Raw genomic sequence first — 19,699 nt, 5'->3', positions numbered from 1 at the left:
GTTTGATGACAGAAATTTAATAACGACTGGTGGATTGGTCGCTTGGTGAAAGAAGGGTGTGACATTGGTTTCATCCCAAGTCCAGTGAAGCTTGAAAGCACTCGAATCCAACAGGAGCAACGTGCAAAACAAGGACGATTTTACTCGAGGTATCTGTTCCACAAACGCACTACATAAAGTTCTTCACCAAAACTAAATGTTACAGAAAATATAGCTTTGACTTACATTTAGACTGATTTAGACTGCATTTCTCAAAGGCATTCCTTGTGAAAAAGAAATGCGCTTAATTATATTGAATGTGCACTTGTATACTTCAAATCTTAAAAGTATATATTTTTAAATAACTGTACTTGCAGATAATGTATTAATGAAAAAATGCCACTTAAGTGTACTTAAAGAGTAGATTTTATTCAATAAGTGCACTTTGTAATAATGTAAAATTAAGTTAATTTCCGTAATAAGCATTCTTTTGCTTTAGATTTAGAGACCATTGGAGCCAATGGTTTCTAGAATGTACTTGGACTTATGATGCCTTTTAATCTTAACTTTTGCTATGGTCAGTGCCTGATGAAAATAAACAGCTCAGATCAGTTTTTAATGGCTTAAATGGCTTTATCTGGTCATTTAGGGTCCGTTTACACGACACCATTTCAAATGAAACGGTAAACTTTTCATGCGGTTTCATTAACACAACAGGGGGCCTGAAAACTTTTAAAAACGGGGTTCAAAGTGCACGTTTTTGAAAATGGTATCGTTATTTTCTCCATGTAAACTAAAAAAAACGTGAATTTGTGAAAACTATGACGTCATGCACATGCGTAGCTTATTACATGTTCAGTCTATATCCCTGTAGTTTTTATTTACAAAGTGATATCGCCAACTACTGGCCTGGCAGCAGAATACAGCATTTTAATCGTTTTCACGGATCCCTGAAAGCGGAGATCATTTTGACAACGTTGTCGTCTGTACGTGAAAAACGCAAAGGAAAAACATTTATATTTTTAGTACATCGTTGTCATGTAAACGTATACCCTTAAACTGTCTCCCACTGAACCTGCTCAGCTGGTTTAAGCTGTGTCTTTTCTTCAGTATAGCACTCTTAAATACATAAAAAAAATAAAAATATACATCTTAAACCTTTCTTTTTTATTAATTGATTGTATGTTTTTGTATCCACAGTAAATCAGGGGCAAACTCTTCATCTAGTTTAGGAGACATAGTTTCAAACTCACGTAAATCAACCCCTCCCTCCTCAGGTAAGTTATCAAAATTGGGTGAACTCAATGTTATTTTTCCAACATTATTCAGTGCATCAAACTAATTTGATTTTTGATGTACTTAGTACTTTATATTATATGTCACATCATATTATATTTTAGTTTTCAACACATTTTCTGCCCGGGTCAAATAAATTCTAGATGAATGTGAACAGGATTCACTTTTAGGAATTTTCTATTGTAGCATGGAACTAATCTTAGTTATGATTTATTATCATAAATCGGTCTGGGCTTGATCAGCAATGGTTTTTGGTCAAGCATTGAAAGCAACAAACTGAAAGCAACAAAAGGGAAACTCTTAATGCTGAGAGTTTGTTAAAGCTAACAATACTGGGGACTGTGGAGAGTAAACATTTGAGAAAAGAATGGAGGAAGAAAGCGCTGGAAATTGCAGTCACTATTACAAGAAAATATTTAAAAAGGTAAGTTGCTGTGTCAGCTTCTGAAGTACAGCCTGGTAAACTGGGATGAAGAAATTTCTTCAAATGATGAGAAAACACTATTTGATTTGAGAGTAGTGAACCACCCATAATGAGTGTGTAGAGCCAAATGTGCGAGGGAAGCAACGGTTTATATATGTTAATCAAGCATTTTGATTGGTCGGAGAATGGACTTGCTCATCCAGAAATAAAGGGATACTCCATCCAGAAATATAAATTCTGTGATAATTTACTAACTCTCATGTCACTTCAAAACTTTCTTCTACTGACCATAAAAGATGATGTTTTGAGAAATCTCTTTTTTTGTGTGCGTACAATGGGCTTCAGTGTTGTTTAGTTCCCAGCCATCTTCAAAATGTCGTCTTTTGTGTTCCTCAGAAGAAAGAAATGCATACAGGTTTGGAACCAGGCGAGTAAATGAAGACAGAATGTTCATTTTTGGGTGGACTATCCCTTTAATAACACAATTTTGTATAATGTTGGAATCCTATAATACAATTCCAGTTAAAATCCTTTAGGATTGATTGCAAATTATGATTGAAATTCCAGATTGTTTTTACTAGAGCAAACTGAAACACTTGTTGCTCAAAGTGTGCTTAACTGTGTTGAATGTGTGCTTGTAGTGTACTTAAACTGTCTTTGCAGATAATATAATATTAAGAAAATAAAAGGTCACTTAAGTGCACTCAAAGAAATGAAATTTTCATGGCTCTGTCTTAACATACATTTAAGTACAGTTATAAAAAGTCAAATCTGTAATAATATCAAATGAAATTATGTTTTAATAATCACATTTTCATGGCTCTGTCTTACCACACTTAAGTACACTTTTAAAAAGTCCAATCTGTAATAATGTCAAATGAAATTACGTTTTAATAATCACATAATCATTTAATTACATTTAAAGTTAATATATTTAAAATGTACTAAATTGCAGCTTCTTTACAAATGCGCAAATACAAATATATTTAATTACACAAGAAGTTTCAATAGAAATGACATTAAAGGATGTTTTAGTTTATTTTAAATGCTTGTCAGAACATTTGACGGTACCATATTTCAAATACCATGGATTGAATTATGTAATTATGAAATTACATATAAAGATGTACTTAAGTCCTATAAGTAGGTCAAAAAAGAACTTCAGCAAATTGCATTTAATATAAATGTAAACTATTTTCACTTTAATTGCAGTTAATACTCAGTTAAGTGTTTGTAAACATTTTGTTCGCACCAGCATATTCTTTTAAAGTATATTATTTCCATAATAAGTACTCTTTTTAATAATAATATATGTACTTTTTCACAAGGGTCTGCTTATAATGAAATGCCAAAATAGTACTTCAAATTAGTTAAAGTACCAAATAGTTGTACATTGTTGCCTTATGAAGTGTTGTTTTAAAATGAATGTTGTGCATTTACAGAAGTGTCTCTCTTATGGTGTGTATGAATTCCCCCTTGTGTTTTGCTGAGGCTCATATGTAAGTGTGTGCATTTATATATGTGTGTTTAGCAGTGGACATAGATGCTGCAGGGTTAGATCCAGAGGAGAGTGACCCTCCTCCCCATCAGCGTTCTCCCAAAGCCAGCCCAAACACAGTAATATCCCCTTTAGCCCGTGAGAAACGAATGCCTTTCTTTAAGAAGGTAAAGCTTGCCGATGGACGCTCCCTCGCTCTTCATGTGTCCGTCACCTCCTGCACAGCAGCATCAGCTTCATGCAGAGCCTGTTCTCTTTGTCATCGTCTCAATGTTCATACCAGCTTACTCTTTCCCTTCTCTCTCCCTGTCTTTTCTTTGTTCCTCTGTTCCCCAATGTTTCACACTCCCTTGGTCTTTTCTTTTTGTCTGTTTCCCCTCCTCCTTTCCTCAGCTATACAGAGGCATAAGTCGGTAAGTTAGGCCAGAGAACCGTGCAGTGTATTCCTGAGGCCTGCTGCTGGTCATTCCTGTTATGCCGTACCTGTGCTTGTGCTGTAGTTTATTCATTATAGCCTGTTGTTTTTTACACAACGGAAAAATTATACAGGATGCCTAAGAGGAAACAGAAATAAAGAGCAATTGCTCAGTGAGGGATTTATACTATATATATATATATAACAGAATAGAATGTTTACAGTGAAACCAACTTGCACCATAAAACATCTCTAAAGGTGCGAACACATTTACTGATGTTTGGGGAAATTTCACAGTCAATCCAGTTATTTCAATAGAAATCCAATTTTGGGAGTTTTGTGAAAAAGTTCCCCACGCAGTCTACGCTCATGTTTAAGTTGGTCACACAAATTCACTGAAACAAAACCAATAAAAAGCTGTCTGGTTTGAGCTGTGCGTTATACATCATTACTGACAATAGATGGAATAGAATGGACTTTTTTGCCTGTGAAATTTTGCTAATGTGACTGCACCTTAATACACTCTTCAAAATAAAAGTTCCAAAAGGGGGTTTCGCAGCGGGTGTCCAATCCTGCTCCTGGAGAGCCACTGTCCTTCAACCCCAATTAAACACACCTGAGCCCGATGATCAAGATCTTATAGGCATATGAGAAACTTCCAGACAGGTGTGTTGAGGAAAGCTGGAGGTCAACGGAGTTAGGACACCCCTGCTATAGAAGAACCATTTCTGGTCCTTCAAAGAACCTTTCAGTGATCAGTTCTTAAATAAAAAATTATAAGTGTGAATTTTAAATTATTTTAACCTTTTTTGCATTGTTAAAAGTTCTTCATGGAACCATAAATGCCAATAACTTTTATTTTTAAGAGTGTACAAGAGATGTTTGTGCTGTTGTTTTTCCACCAAACGGAATAGCAGTTTTTTCAGACCTTATGTTTAGTTAATTATAAGAAAAGTAACTATTATAATCTGCTATGAATCCTACTCCTGGAGAGCCGTATCTATATTATATTATCTATATTAAGACATGAAAATGTACGCCAGGAATGATTGGATGGCCACTTCCTAGTAACCCTGTGTGTCTCCCTTCTGACATTTCTCTTATACAGCTTTGAATTTGTATTTTTTTTGTGTGAGCATGTTTAAACAATTACATTATTATTTGTACAATTCTGTACAAAATTGTATATATAATAATTTTCTAATAACAGTGCTGTTATAAAAGCTTGATATTAACAAATCCTATTACTAATCTCCCCAGTATGTTTGAAACACCTGATGTTTGTATGTAAATTGGGTTTTCAGTCAGGTGTCAAACTTAATTTGAGCACAGGCAAAACTAATGCATTACAGTTATAACTACTTTTTTTTATAATCTTTAAATGAAATGAAATTAGTAGCTATACAGACATGTAAGAACAGGACATACTCAGCCTGCTGACATTAAATTTGACACTTGCAATGTAGATATTGATCTTGAATATGGATAATTAGTATTTGCAATCAAATACAGATGTTATCCCTCCTAGATGTGATTGTAAATGGGGTGTTCTGTGTTTGTATTCTGTGAGGTGTGTATGTATGCACACATCATAGGTTAATGTTGTGTTTTTGTGGTGCTCTACAGACAGAGCACGTTCCTCCATATGATGTGGTGCCCTCTATGAGGCCAGTGGTGCTAGTGGGACCCTCGCTCAAGGGCTACGAGGTCAGGTGCTGCAAAAAGCATTGTGACTTCATTGAGAAGATATTTAAGGGCTAATTCACCCAGAAATTAACTTATGTCACTCAAACCTCCTATCATGTCTTTTATGTATTTAGCAGAATATCCAAGCTGCTCTTTTCCATAAAGTTAAAATACTGTCGAGGTGTAAAAATTACAAAACATTGGTTGTTTTAAGGGAAATCGGTAAGCACTAAAAATAAATGGACTGTAAATAGTTAAAAAATAATATATTTTATTATAGTTTGTATAATTTATAAAGAAAAAGGGGTAACATTTTACAATAAGGTTCCATTAGTTCACATTAGTGAATGTATTAACTAACATTAACATTCAGCATTACATTTGTTAAATATTTATTAATTTATGTTAATGTTAGATATTAAAAAATACAACTGTTCATTGTTAGTTCATGTTAGCTCACGCCCATTAAATAATATTAACAGATACAACTTTTTTAGATACAACTGAAATTGAATTTAACAGTATTTTTCACTGGTAGTTCATATTAAATAATGTAGTTAACTGATGTTAACAAATTGTAGTTACTGAAAAATGTATATTTTAGGTGCAAAACCTGGTTACCATTAATTTATAGTTTTTCCAAATTTTGAATCACCTATTACTTCTTTATTACTTCGTATTTACACTTAATTGTAAAACATTTAGATCTATGTTGGCTTTATGACTGTTCTGGAAATACAATGTGCAAAAGTTAAGGCTATGGCAGGAACAGGAACAAAAAAAAAACTTGACATGTTCCATTTTCACGTGTAAACAGGTTACAGATATGATGCAGAAAGCACTGTTTGACTTTCTGAAGCACCGCTTTGAGGGAAGGTAAGTCTTTAAGCTGTTTCTCTTCGTCCTTCACCCTCCTTAGGGATAGTTTATATATTTGTGTGTGGATGTCACGTGAGTGTTCAGTGTTTCTTAAAATAGTCCCATCTCATTGCCTTAATTGGCCATGCTGGTCCATAAACACAGCTGGGTCACATGCTTGTACCTTCCCTTGACTGCAGTTTTCCCGACAAGAGTCATCGCTGCTCTGTATTTCCAGTATGACATTTAAAATCTGTTGGTGAATGTTTTGGTTTATCTCATTCAGTTAATTTTGAAATCTTTTTTTTTTTTTTACAAACTCAATCCTGACCAAATTCATATGATTTGAAATCCAGTTCATTTAAAAAAAAAAATGCATTTCATATTAATATTTGTCATCTGCGACATGTATATGTAACGTCATGTACAATGGATGCAATTTAGTTACTAATTTCATGTTTTCTTCTAGTATATCCTAGGCATATACAAGAAAAATAATAGAAGACTGGATAGAGACAAACGGATGTGCAATGACTAATTGCAGTAGTTTAAATGGAAATCTTGTAAAACTAAGAAACCCTCCGAAAACATTGTGTTTAATGCATTTGAAATACAAGTATTCCATAGCCAAATACACAGATACACAGAAGCTATGCACACAGTTCTAGATCTAGATTCAGGACATTGGTAATTGCTACTCTGACTGTCTCTTTCACCCTTCTTGTTTTCTCTAACTCAGGATATCAATCACAAGGGTAGCTGCTGATATTTCTCTGGCCAAGCGCTCTGTGCTGAACAACCCCAGTAAACACGCCATCATTGAGCGCTCAAATATACGCTCCAATTTAGGTCAGTGAAAGAGTTTGAATTTCTTTTTTATTTGGTATGATGGTGAGGTGTTAATGACCAAGAAATATATTACCAAAACTAATTGAATTTACTTTCTACAGTTTCCAGAAGACATATACACACTTTCACACAATAGAGTAGGAATATTTGCACTGTTCAAAATTATTTCCAGATTTGAGAACATACTGTGACAGAGGAATATTTATTTTAGTTAATCATCTATTGAGAAAATAAATTCTAGCATTCTTGCAATGTCTTATTCATTGTTGTAGAGATTTATTTATTTAAATTTTTTGATTGAGATGCCTACCAAGGGAGTTGATTAAGGAACTATATATATATATACACTGAACAAAATTATAAACGCAACCCTTTTTTTTGCCACCATTTTTCATGAGCTGAACTCAAAGATCTAAGACTTTTTCTATGTACACAAAAGGCCTATTTTGTGGCCTAATAAAGGCCTATTTCTCTCAAATATTGTTCACAAATCTGTCTAAATCTATGTTAGTGAGCACTTCTCCTATGCCGAGATAATCCATCCACCTCACAGGTGTGGCATATCAAGATGCTGATTAGACAGCATGATTATTGCACAGGTGTGCCTTAGGCTGTCCACAATAAAAGGCCACTCTAAAATGTACAGTTTTATCACACAGCACAATGCCACAGATGTCACAAGTTTCGAGGGAGCGTGCAATTGGCATGCTGACCTGCTGGAATGTCCATCAGAGCTGTTGTCCGTGAATTTAATGTTCATTTCTCTACCATAAGCCGTATCCAAAGGCGTTTCAGAGAGTTTGGCAGTACATCCAACCGGCCTCACAACCGCAGACCACGTGTAACCACACCAGCCCGTGACCTCCACATCCAGCATCTTCATCTCCAAGATTGTCTGAGACCAGCCACCCGGACAGCTGCTGCAACAATCGGTTTGCATAACCAAAGAATTTTCTGCACAAACTGTCAGGAACCGTCTCAGGGAAGCTCATCTGCATGCTCATCGTCCTCATCGGGGTCTCCACCTGACTGCAGTTCGTCGTCGTAACCGACTTGAGTGGGCAAATGCTCACATTCGATGGCGTCTGGCACTTTGGAGAGGTGTTCTCTTCACGAATGAATCCCGGTTTTCACTGTACAGGGCAGATGGCAGACAGCGTGTATGGCGTCGTGTGGGTGAGCGGTTTGCTAATGTCAACGTTGTGAATCGAGTGGCCCATGGTGGCGGTGGGGTTATGGTATGGGCAGGTGTATGTTATGGACAACGAACACGGGTGCATTTTACGGGATGGCATTTATCAAGCACAGAGATATCCTGAGGGCCATTGTTGTGCCATTCATCCATGACCATCACCTCAGCATGATAATGCACGGCCCCATGTTGCAAGGATATGCACACAATTACTGGAAGCTGGAAACATCCCAGTTCTTGCATGGCCAGCATACTCAACGGACATGTCACATATTGAGCATGTTTGGGATGCTCTGGATCGGCGTTTACGACAGCGTTTTCCAGGTACTACCAATATCCAACTACATCACACAGCCATTGAAGAGGAGTGGACCAACATTACACAGGCCACAATCAACAACCTGATCAACTCTATGCGACTATGTGTTGCACTGCGTGAGGCAAATGGTGGTCACACCAGATACTGACTGGTTTTCGGACCCCCCCCCCCCCATCCCCCCCCCCCCCCATGCTGCAGTCTATCGTTTGTATAAAAAAAGTTTATTAATCCGAATAATTTTTTTTAAAATCATGAATGATTCAATGACTCACTCAAATACTTGACTTGTTTCATTACTGGATGACTGAATCATTCAAGAAATTTGTTAAAAAATGCAATGACAAATGAAAAAATGTTAAGTCACTTGTTGCCATCTGGTGGCGTAACAATGTAATTGATATAACAAATCAAAAGGTGATTTGCTGTATTTTACCTTTCCACTTTCATGTGTGTGTGTGTGTTTATAGGGGAGGTACAGAGTGAGATTGAGAGGATCTTTGAGCTGGCTCGGACATTGCAACTGGTGGTTCTTGATGCGGACACAATAAACCACCCAGCCCAACTGGGAAAAACTTCTCTTGCACCTATCATTGTCTACATCAAGATCACCTCTCCAAAGGTACACACATAGATAACTCAATCATAAATAACAACAATCATGGGTATTTGTGTGAAAAACCTTTTCTCTCACTGACTATCCATCGTGAAAAAGAAACACACTTTAGCATACTTTTAAAATGAGTGCTTATTACAGAAATAATATCCTTTAAAAGAACATATTTGCGAACTGAATGTAATTTTTCAGACTCTAATTGCAATTAAATGAAAATGTCTAGTTTAAATTTATTAAATGCAATTAGCTGAACTTTACAGTGCTTTTTGACCCACTTAAAGGAGCATTGCGTAGGTTCTGAAATTTCTAACCGTTACTGACACCAGTGGCCGTTAGAGAAACTGCAGCCAGTCTCATGCTCGTTCTCGGTGCGCACGCTCGTATGAGCACGACCACAGCAATCAGAGAGTTGTAACTATGCCTTACCTTTGCAGTAAAAAGAAAGCCAGCTTGTGGTCTGTGTTTATACCCAGCGCTGACTGGTGCTCCCTCCAAGAATCAAATGCCGCTCCGATGTTGACTCTTGTCTTGTCTTTGCCGGACGCCGGTCACTCTCTATTTTGGCCGCACTAGATAAGGCTTTTTTTTTTTTTTTTACTTACGAGGAGTTTCCGTGGGTGTCTGGATTGTGCTGGAGGCTGGCCGCTTCTTTCCGTCCCCAGAGTCCATTTGAAACACTAACGTTACTTACTGGTAGCGATTTCCGGATGTAAGCCCAAGTAGACGAGAACGCGCATGACGTCACATTTTGTGAATTTTCCCGCCAATTCAGTCCCGACTCCTCCCCACACAATTGAGCCTACAGGCTGATGGAGGCAACCGTGGTGGACATTAAGGTGTCATTCTTTCTATTACATTATGATTGGCTCATAAATGTACAAATGAAAACTCTATCTTAAAGATTTTTTTAAGTAAAAAGCTATGCAATGCTCCTTTAAGTAGGACTTCAAAAACATTAACATCCCCTTCCCCTCAAGACAACATCTGTTCTCTTTATGACGTGTCTCAGTGGAGGAAGGGACTAAATATCCTCCACCACTGACTCCAAACTGGCATTCAGATCTGCCTTCATTTAGTTAGTAACGTCCAACTTCCCGCGACCCAATCATTACCGAGGACAAAATCTAGTCCCAGCCTACATTTTTGTCTCAGATACACTCAGTTATGTGTCACAATAGGGAAGAAAAGACTATCACAATTTTAAGACTTTAAGAAAGAGTCATGAAAGTGTACACTCTTTAAGCACACTTAAGTGCTGTTTTATTTCATTAATAATAAGCACTTGTGCTTAACAATTAAGCACACTTCTTTCTTTCTTTTACAAGGGACCCTGATTGTTTCTCACATTGTCTGTCGTTCAACGTGGCTTGTTCATCTTTCAGGTTTTGCAAAGGTTAATAAAATCTAGAGGGAAGTCTCAGGCAAAACATCTCAATGTACAGATGGTGGCAGCCGACAAATTGGCCCAGTGCCCTTCAGTGAGTTCACACACACACACACACACACACACACACACACACACACACACACACACACACACACACACACACACACACACACACACACACACACACACACACACACACACACACACACACACACACACACACTTTGAAATAATTTACTTATATTTATTAACTAAACTCTAATTGTACTGTATAAACAAAATAATTGTTGCATAACTTAAATTGTGATTTCTTCTAGATTTACTAAACTTTCATTATTTTAAAAAAAAAGTTTACTTTATCCCAAAGTGATTCTCTCCCTTGATTTTACTTGATGTATTTTGTATAACTAGCCAAACTAATTTGTGTGTAAAGCAAACATTTTATAAATAATTACTTAAGATACAACTGACATTTTCCACTCTCTAACGACTAATTTTCCTGTTCATGTTTGTTCTCCACCCAGGAGCTTTTTGACATAATTCTGGATGAGAACCAGTTGGAAGACGCCTGTGAGCACATGGCTGATTACCTGGAGGCGTACTGGAAGTCCACTCATCCTCCCAGTGACACTCAGGCAAACCCTCTGCTAGAAAAGCTCACATCAGTGGCTGCAGCTGCAGTGGCCTGCAAGGAAGCACTGTCTAATCCACAACTAAAGGTGCTTATGAAACTTCAGTACATTTTAATAATCTCTTGTCATGCTTAAAAGTACTACACTTATTTTAATGTATTGACTAACAAACTAAAGCACAAGTACTTGATTATAATTCTAACTGCAGTGTGTTATTCACTATTACATTTTAAGTTACTATATTTTCAATGTATGAAATTGCAACTTCATTACAGATGTGTAATTACAAATATATTTAAATACATGACATACATGTTTTAATAGAAATTACATAAATGTGTATTTGGGTTTACCATAATATGCATGTCAGTATATCCGTCAGTACACTTTACCTATTTTTCAAACACAATAAAAGTTATGGAACTATAATATAGCATTTTAAAAATATCATATTTTAAAAGATTTTATACCCCCCCCCCCCTCCCCCACCCCACACACACACACACACCTTTTTTTCTGGACTACACATCTCTTTTATTTCATAATTTTGCAAGTAAACATGTTTTATTCACTTAATTCTGCAGATGTAAAAAGTTAAATTGCATTCTGTATGAATTGCATTTTGAATAAAATTGGCAGTAATATATGTCATTTTAAAAATATTATTTAAAAAATACCAAGTATTCTTAATCCTAAACAGATAAATATATATATTTAAAAAATAGCCACACATGCTTCTGAATATTGCTTGAGCTAAATAGTGTAGACTGCTTAAAGGTACACTATATAACTTTTTTTGTTGTTATTCAAAATTAAAATTCAATGCATTAACAGTCAATACATTATCAATAAGTCACAAAACACAGCTTTAAAAAAGATGAATCTATATTTAATTTATACAGTGAACACTACAGTGTTATTTTACATTTAGGCCTTATTATATACACCACAGTTAGAGTACAGTTACAGTTACACTACACTACTTTATTTTTTGACTGTTATATTGTATTTATGCTCAATTAGTGTTTACTGACAGTTGACTTGCCTTTAATAAACTTTATTAGTTAAGCTAGTAGTTTTTGCTGTGGTATCAAAGTGCTTAAAATGTGCTTTAAGTTATATATAGAAAGCAGTTCAATTTGCCACCCCCGCTCCCAAAAAACATTTTTTTTAATTGCTGATCAGAAAAATGATCCGACCCTTGAATCAAAAACTGTAAAATAATCCGAACCGTGAGTTTTGTGATCAGTTGAAACACTAATGTCTATTAATGGGTAATATCTTCAGCTAGTGAGCTTGAGATCTTTTCCATCTAAACTAGTTATATCTCTTACTGTACGTTCACACCGTCATTTTTACAACTGTATTTAAAGGGGCCACAAAGCATCAATCATGTCGATCGTTATTTTTGCAGAAAATTGATCGATGGAAAAACTTAACAATTATAGTGACATGTTTGCTAATGAAATAAACAAATTAAAAGCCATTTGTGTGGTGTGGCTTTTGTGTTCATGGTTAAGTGCTATTATAATTTACATTCCTGCTGAAAAAAAAGCGTTCTAGCGCGGAAATATTGCCTATAAATAGTGTAGCGCGCCTTCTTATCAAATTCAAATGATCAACCTCCTCTATTTTGCTTGCGAACTAATGTGGTCGGAACCAAAGTTTACAGGACTGCGTTCTTTGGACTCCTCTCAAACGGAGCACTTCTATATTCCGATTGGTTGCCGCCGAACCGCCTCATTGCTTATTACCATAAAGTTGACCTGACTTAAACTCTCCTCGCCGCTCTCACCGTCCAAGACACGCCGCGCCGCTCTCGCCGGAGCTCGCCGCCGGCTCTCATTGAAAATGAATGAATTCCAGGCCACTTTGATGCTCTCGCCGGTGGCGGTGTGAACGCACAGTTAAGCCTAATAGTGCAGATGAATATGGTTATGGCTGCCCAGAGCCATAGCACAACCAAAACAATGTTCTTTCACAAAATGCATGCAGTTTCGTTTTTTTAAACAGCTAGAGGGCCAAAAGTTACATGGTGCACCTTTTAAATCAAGCAATTTTCAGAAACAGTCGCAACAAATAAAATTCATAATAATCCTGAATAAAAGTCACAAACATTAGACTTGTAAATAAACATTTAATAATAATATTGATTTACATATAAACGGGCCATCTATTAACTAATGGTGCATCGTCTGAGTTTCCAGTGTTGACAGCTGTTAAATCAGCTGTTGGGAGCGTAGCTGTTCAAACTATTATCAAGACTCTTACTTTAACTCAAATTATACTCCGATTGTAACGCTACATGTTGTAATATTCTTGTTTTTGCGAATATGCTTATTGTTCTGTTGACAAACACTGCTGCTGCTCAGACTGAGGAGGTTACTCCTATTAAAGACTAGTAGCCTCAGTCCCGGTGAGTGTGTGCGTATGTGCAACACTGACGCTTGGTCATGATTTCATTTTAACAAGTTCAGAATGGTGACATTTCATTAGGATTTAGCCTGAAGGAATTACTCACCCAAAACCCAAAATGAAAATACTGCCATCATTTACATCAAACCCATATTATATTTTCTTCTATGAAACGCAAAATAATTTAAGCTGCTGTTTTCCAGGCAAAGGTTTGAATATGCAAAGCACAAATGAGATTTACGTGCACATCGCTTTTTTAATGGATGTTTATATGGGCTACTATTATGGTACTTGGAGCTTTTTTTTTTTAATCTTGACATCACATGTGCTTTCATTTATATGTAAAAGATCAGCATCAACCTCCATTTTTCCACAGGGGAAAGAAAATCATAGTTTTAAAATTGCATAAGGATAAGTAAATGAGGTGGGTTTTGGGTGAACTATTCCTTCACCCAAGGAATTGTTGATTTTTAAGCTTTTAAATATGGAGTTATTACATTGGCATTCCAGGAAGAGTGGTAGTAGATTTAATGTGGTTTGTAGTGATTTGCAGTGACTTTTTAAAGACTTGCATGTGCGTGAGTGTTGTGGTGCAAAATATCTATAATTATGGTAACATTTTACAATAAGGTTTCATTTGTTAACATTGTTAGTTAGTATCAACTAATATAAATAACCAATGATAAATACTTCTAAAGCATTTTTTAAGTTTAATGTAAAGACACGACACTACAGGCAAACCCATTGTTATTTCATGAACTGGCCAATTGAGATTTTGGCCTTTTTGGGCTTTCATAACATGTCTTTTTTTCAGAAAAGTGGGAAGAAAACATCCAGAATACACATTTAAGAGTTTATTTTGTTACACACAATCTATTTGTGTCTGTAGATTTAGATTACAAAAAATATCTTTAAAGGCAGTGAGTTAAAAATATCCAGTTGACTGCAGTTTCTGATTTATGGAGTGATAAAAAAAGAGCTATTCAAAATCCCCTCTGCAAAAACTTTTAACTCAAGTCAACAAAATGAAACAAGAATATTGAACTTGGCTTTATCCAATGTTCAGATTTATGTTCTGGAAATGCAGTCAAATTAGTGCACGTTTAATTAGATAATGCTTCAATTGTATATTTAAATGCAACATTTTAGAAAACTGTGATTAATCAACTGGGGAAGTATGGTGACGTCTATTAGTAAAAAAAATATATTTACCTGCAATGTCTTGCCTTGATTTCAACATTTACTAATACATTATTAAAATAAAGTGTATCTGTTTAATGGACCTGAGCAAACATAAACAAAGATTGATGCATATTGTAGCAAATGTACAGAGTGGTGCAGGTATGACGTCACTTTATTGGCCAATCAACAGTTAGCATCACACTGGTTCCCTCGACAAAAACCCAATGGGATTTTCCCCTCGGCTTTTGGATTATCGCAAAAAAACAAGCTCTATGATCACCAAAAGTTTAAGATTCTTGCATCTTTTGTCCATCAAGATTTTCATAGATGAACACAACTTTTAAAGCCTAAATACAGTCTCCAGAAGTTATAAGCTAAAGGAGGCTATAAACAAACTACAACACGGTCGCTCGACTTCAACGTCACCATCACTAAGCTTCCGACAACTCTTTCAGTATTTATCTAAAAACATTTTCCCAGAAGGTTTACGTAAGAATCGTTCATAAGAACACAATTATAAGCATAACAATGCAGTAAAAGCGGTTTACCTGTTCACCGTGATGATGTTTAATCTCCCCGACAGCCTCTGTAGTCCCATTTAGCCACTTGTTAGCAACCGCCTTTTATAAAGACACTTAACAGCTTCAAAAATATCATGAGTTGGGTTATACTGATGTATTTTATGTTGTAGAATAAAACGTAAAAAAGTGTCTTGAGCTCGTGTTCACCACCGACCTTATTTCAGCCATTTAACCAAAACCCCAATCAGAAAACCCATTGACGTTCCCATTCCGGAACGATGGAACTGGACGTGCTAAAATGCTAACTCGCTTCCGCATTCTGGCTTACAAAATGTCGTCATATCTGCACTACTCTATTGCTCATTGTTACTTAATGCATAAATTAATGATAATTAAAGGGATAGTTTACCCAAAAATTAAAATCTGCTATTAATTTACTCCGCCTCAGGCCATCCGTGATGTAGGTGACTTCTTTTTGTAGAAGATTTTTTAGCTGAAATCGTAGTCCTTAATGGTTCATATAATGCGAATAAATGGCTACCGTCACTTTGAGAGTCAAAAAAACATATACAGGCAGAAAAAATGAATACCCGTGGCTCCTGACAATTCATTGAGGTCTTATGAAGCGAAACGATCGGTCTGTGCAAGAAACTGAACATTATTACTTGTAATCCACAGCCTTTTGTTTTACTTGTATGTTTTTTTTACTCAAAGTGACGGTAGCCATTGACTTAGCATTATATGAATCATCCAGGACTACGGTTTCAGCTAAAAATCTTCTTTACTGTTCTATTGAAGAAGAAAAAAAAACCCTGCATCTTGGATGGCCTGAGGGTGAGTAAATCAACAGCAAATTTTCATTTTTGGGTGAACTATCCCTTCTATGGGACCCCTACCTATTGTAAAGTGTTACCATAATTTCAAGGAAAACATCTTGGAATGCTACTTACTGAAAGGACCTTGTCAAGTAATCCCAGAGGATGATCTTTAGTTGGGTTTCAAATATATATTTTTAGAAAAAAAGGTTCCAAGGCACTTCTTCCAGACGAAAAAAAGTTAAAAAGCCTTTATTCACAGCATGGCTCACACTAGGAACATTAAAAATGACTAAAATTATTATTTATTTTTTTCTACTGAGAGCCATGATGTGAATAAAGGCTTAACTTTTTTGGACTGGAAGAAGTGCTTTGGAGCTTTTATCTAAAGATACCAGATTTTGTCTTGTTTTCCAGTCAGAATATATAAACATCCTTGCAATTTGGGTGTGCAAATCCATATAACCGCATTGTTTTATGCGCGTGTTGCTAAAACAGGGCACAGGCGGTGACCAGGAAGCAGATCGACCAATTGGCGAAAGGACAGGCTTTTCTGAAACCCATCACCATCATCATCATCACTACCAAAATCAGAAGCAAGAAAGTTTTGAAGAAGACAACATTGATGAGAGAAATGCTAAAGACCAACAACAGTTACAGAGTGAATGGAGAAGTAGCCACAAACATCACCATTCCTCAACCACGCGGACTGAACACCACAGTCATCCTCATCATCATCACCGCCATCACAATCGGACCATGCGGACATTTTCCAAACAAGAGACGTTAGAATCCACGTATCCCGAGCCTCTTGCAGGACATACACAGACTCACAGAGATGTGGAGGAGCTGGACCCGTCGATTCAGCCAAACCATCATCACCATCACCATCATCGCGGGGACAAAGAGAAGGAATATGACCACAATGAGAGGAACTGCAGACAAAGAGGAAAGCCGAGATCGCAACGAGAACATCACCATGAGAGGGACAGGAAGCGAGGCGAGGGGGAATGGGCGAGAGAGCATTACATAGAGCAGTGATACAAATACACACTCTTCCATGGCCTTTGATTGGCCTCACGTCAATGTTGTGTGTTTTTTACAGGGCAGTTTAATGTTTGACACGTGTATCCATACACGTTTTTTTCCAAGTGTGGACAAATTAAAGACAGTTATATATTAATTTAATATGGCATGAAAGATGAAATTGTGTCTTTCTTTAAAGGTTGCCTATTTATTTTTTTATTTGCATTCCTGGTCTTATTGAATGAATCATGGGTGCATGTTATTCCAAAAAACAAAAATCTAAATCCAATAACTTGCTCTGCCTCTGAAATGTCACGTATGTGAGTGACATTTTCAGAAATAAATGCAAGTAAAAATACTAGCGAAAGTGACAAAAATGGCAGAATGTGCCTCATATATTTTCTAGAATTCTAGTTTGATATAATTAAATTACTAGTAATTATTTGAATTATTATTTCGCTGTTGTTCTTGAATATTCTGTTCTCCGAGAAAGATGTCACATTATAGAAGTAAAATGTGTCGTGAATGCCATTTCGTGTTGAATTCCCAACTGCAACCTTACTGCTGTTTTTGGTTAGTTCTAAAACAATATCGTTTATTTATTATATGTTGTGGGATGTCATTTAGAATTGTTATTTAATGGTAATTACTTGTGTGTTAAAGGTGTGTATTGCCTAGCATTTAGGATAAATACATTACAAAAATGACATGATAGTTTTGGTTTGCTTAAACTGCTGTCCTGACAAATTGACCAGGAGTTAATGAAATGCCACAGTTAAATTAAAAGCTGATGATTTTTAGCTGTAGCCTATTGTCTTTGAATTGCTAGAGATTTGAAAGATTTAGGATTTTGGAGCGTTTTACATCAAAATGTGTTATTTGAGCTGTCTTTTAGCAGTGGGACTTATGTTTTTATAGCCTTGCAGCTGGATGTTTCTGGTTTTGGATCACTGAATTTGTCAGGGCGGGGACAAAATCAAACAAGGTCTTTCAAAGACTTACTCAAATAAGTCATATCATGAAAAATGAATGAATGTCCATGATCTTTTGAAATAAAACTGTCAAATATAATATGCAAACATAGAAATGACCTTTCTAGTAAAAAAAAAAATTATAATAATACTGCAATTTGTAAAAATGTGTTATTCAGTAATTTTGATTGTTGTGACTTCAAAACCACCCGCAGAATGAGGGAACCGATTCTGCAATCTAGATACTTCTGGCCATCATTTGAAAACTGATGAAAATTGTCAAACATCTATTTGAATTACACTACTATTTGTCAATCAGAATTTCAAAATCACACATACAATTGTTTCATTGTCGATTAAATATATTTGATCTGTTATGTATTATACTGATATAACATTTAGACCTGGTTTCGGAGACGGCGATTAGGTCTTAAAATTAGGACATTTAAGTAGCTTTTATAAACGTGCCTTAGAAAAAATCATTACTGGTGTGTATCTTGAGATAAAACAATGACACTGACATATTTTAGGATGAGTCAGTGCAAGTTGCTATCAGTTAAAACACCTCAACCATACATTTAAGTCTGGGACTAGGCTTAAGCCTTGTCTGTGACACCAGGGGAAAGTGTTTGCATTTCCCATTCGTTTTGATGCAATAATACAGAATCTGTAGTCTGTTGTGTGGGTAAAATAAGTAAAGAGTACTGTCATCTAGATATTGCTGATAATATACACACAAACCTAATAATTACACAGGGTAGTTGTTGATTCTATGCAGTTGTGCTCATAAGTTTGCGGAAGTGGCAAGATGTTTATCATTTTAAAAAATAAAATAAGGATCATAAAAAGTTTTTGTATTATTGTTTTATTAACATTTATTGCACAAATGATCCTGTTCAAAAGGCCTCTACCTCCTCTATGATCGTATTATGCTCTGTAACTTCTTTCATATTCAATGGCTGTTTGTATGTAATGTGATAGTTATTCATAAATCCCAGATTTTTCTGAGATAGTTAAACGGTGACTATATGATGCTGAGATCTAGCTTTTACCCTGGACAACGACGCTACTATTATTACAAAGAAAAATAATAATTAGATGGTCATGGCAACACACTGCAATAAAATTATTGTTTCTTTTGGAAATATGTAAATATATATCTTTTAAAAGAGCAGTAAAATGTTTAAATATTTCCCAAAAGAAAAATTAAATAATTTACACAGACCATCCTATTGAAAAGATTACATCCCCTTGTGTTGTCTTTTTGAGTATCAATAAATGTTTTTAACCTTTGTAATGTAATTTGTGTCCCTCAAATAAGTGATTCAGGCACATGAAAAACCGCTGCAGAAACATCACCTGATTTTCTGAAAAATGTAAGTTTTTTTGTGCATACAATAAAAGTCCAAGGAACCAACTGTTTTATATATTTGTGTGTTCAATTTCTAAGCAGATTCTCGGTGACTAAATTATGACAATTTTCTATATTTGTGTAAACTATTCCTTTAATTTGGCCTAACTTGAGGATGGCCTTGATAAATGCGAGGTCATTTTCTAATAAATCGTTCATTTTAAATGAGTTTTTCATTACAAACTCACTGGGCTTTTTATTTGTGACTGA

General features: G+C 35.8%; 1 protein-coding gene across 5 annotated transcripts in view; it reads left to right on the top strand.

Moving 5' to 3' along the window:
• The window catches only part of cacnb2a (calcium channel, voltage-dependent, beta 2a), a 39,421-nt gene extending 19,926 nt beyond the window's left edge, over positions 1–19,495 (top strand). For 2 of the 5 annotated variants that reach the window (XM_077201980.1, XM_077201979.1), the window contains exons 4-13: positions 13–149; positions 1,180–1,256; positions 3,231–3,364; positions 5,239–5,319; positions 6,116–6,174; positions 6,896–7,005; positions 8,984–9,135; positions 10,512–10,607; positions 11,041–11,235; positions 16,580–19,495. In XM_077201980.1, the coding sequence (XP_077058095.1) occupies positions 13–149; positions 1,180–1,256; positions 3,231–3,364; positions 5,239–5,319; positions 6,116–6,174; positions 6,896–7,005; positions 8,984–9,135; positions 10,512–10,607; positions 11,041–11,235; positions 16,580–17,122 (1,584 nt within the window). In that variant the 3' untranslated portion in view covers positions 17,123–19,495. Of the gene's footprint in view, positions 1–12; positions 150–1,179; positions 1,257–3,230; positions 3,611–5,238; positions 5,320–6,115; positions 6,175–6,895; positions 7,006–8,983; positions 9,136–10,511; positions 10,608–11,040; positions 11,236–16,579 lie in introns of all 5 variants that reach the window. The other 3 variants (XM_077201978.1, XM_077201977.1, XM_077201982.1) reach the window with 2 other exon arrangements.
• Positions 19,496–19,699: the final 204 nt, after the last annotated feature.

Source organism: Siphateles boraxobius, unplaced genomic scaffold, assembly GCF_051911475.1.
Source record: "Siphateles boraxobius isolate OS27281-9 unplaced genomic scaffold, OSU_SipBor_1 48, whole genome shotgun sequence".
Taxonomy (NCBI): domain Eukaryota; kingdom Metazoa; phylum Chordata; class Actinopteri; order Cypriniformes; family Leuciscidae; genus Siphateles; species Siphateles boraxobius.
This window is presented reverse-complemented; position numbering and strand designations above follow the sequence as displayed.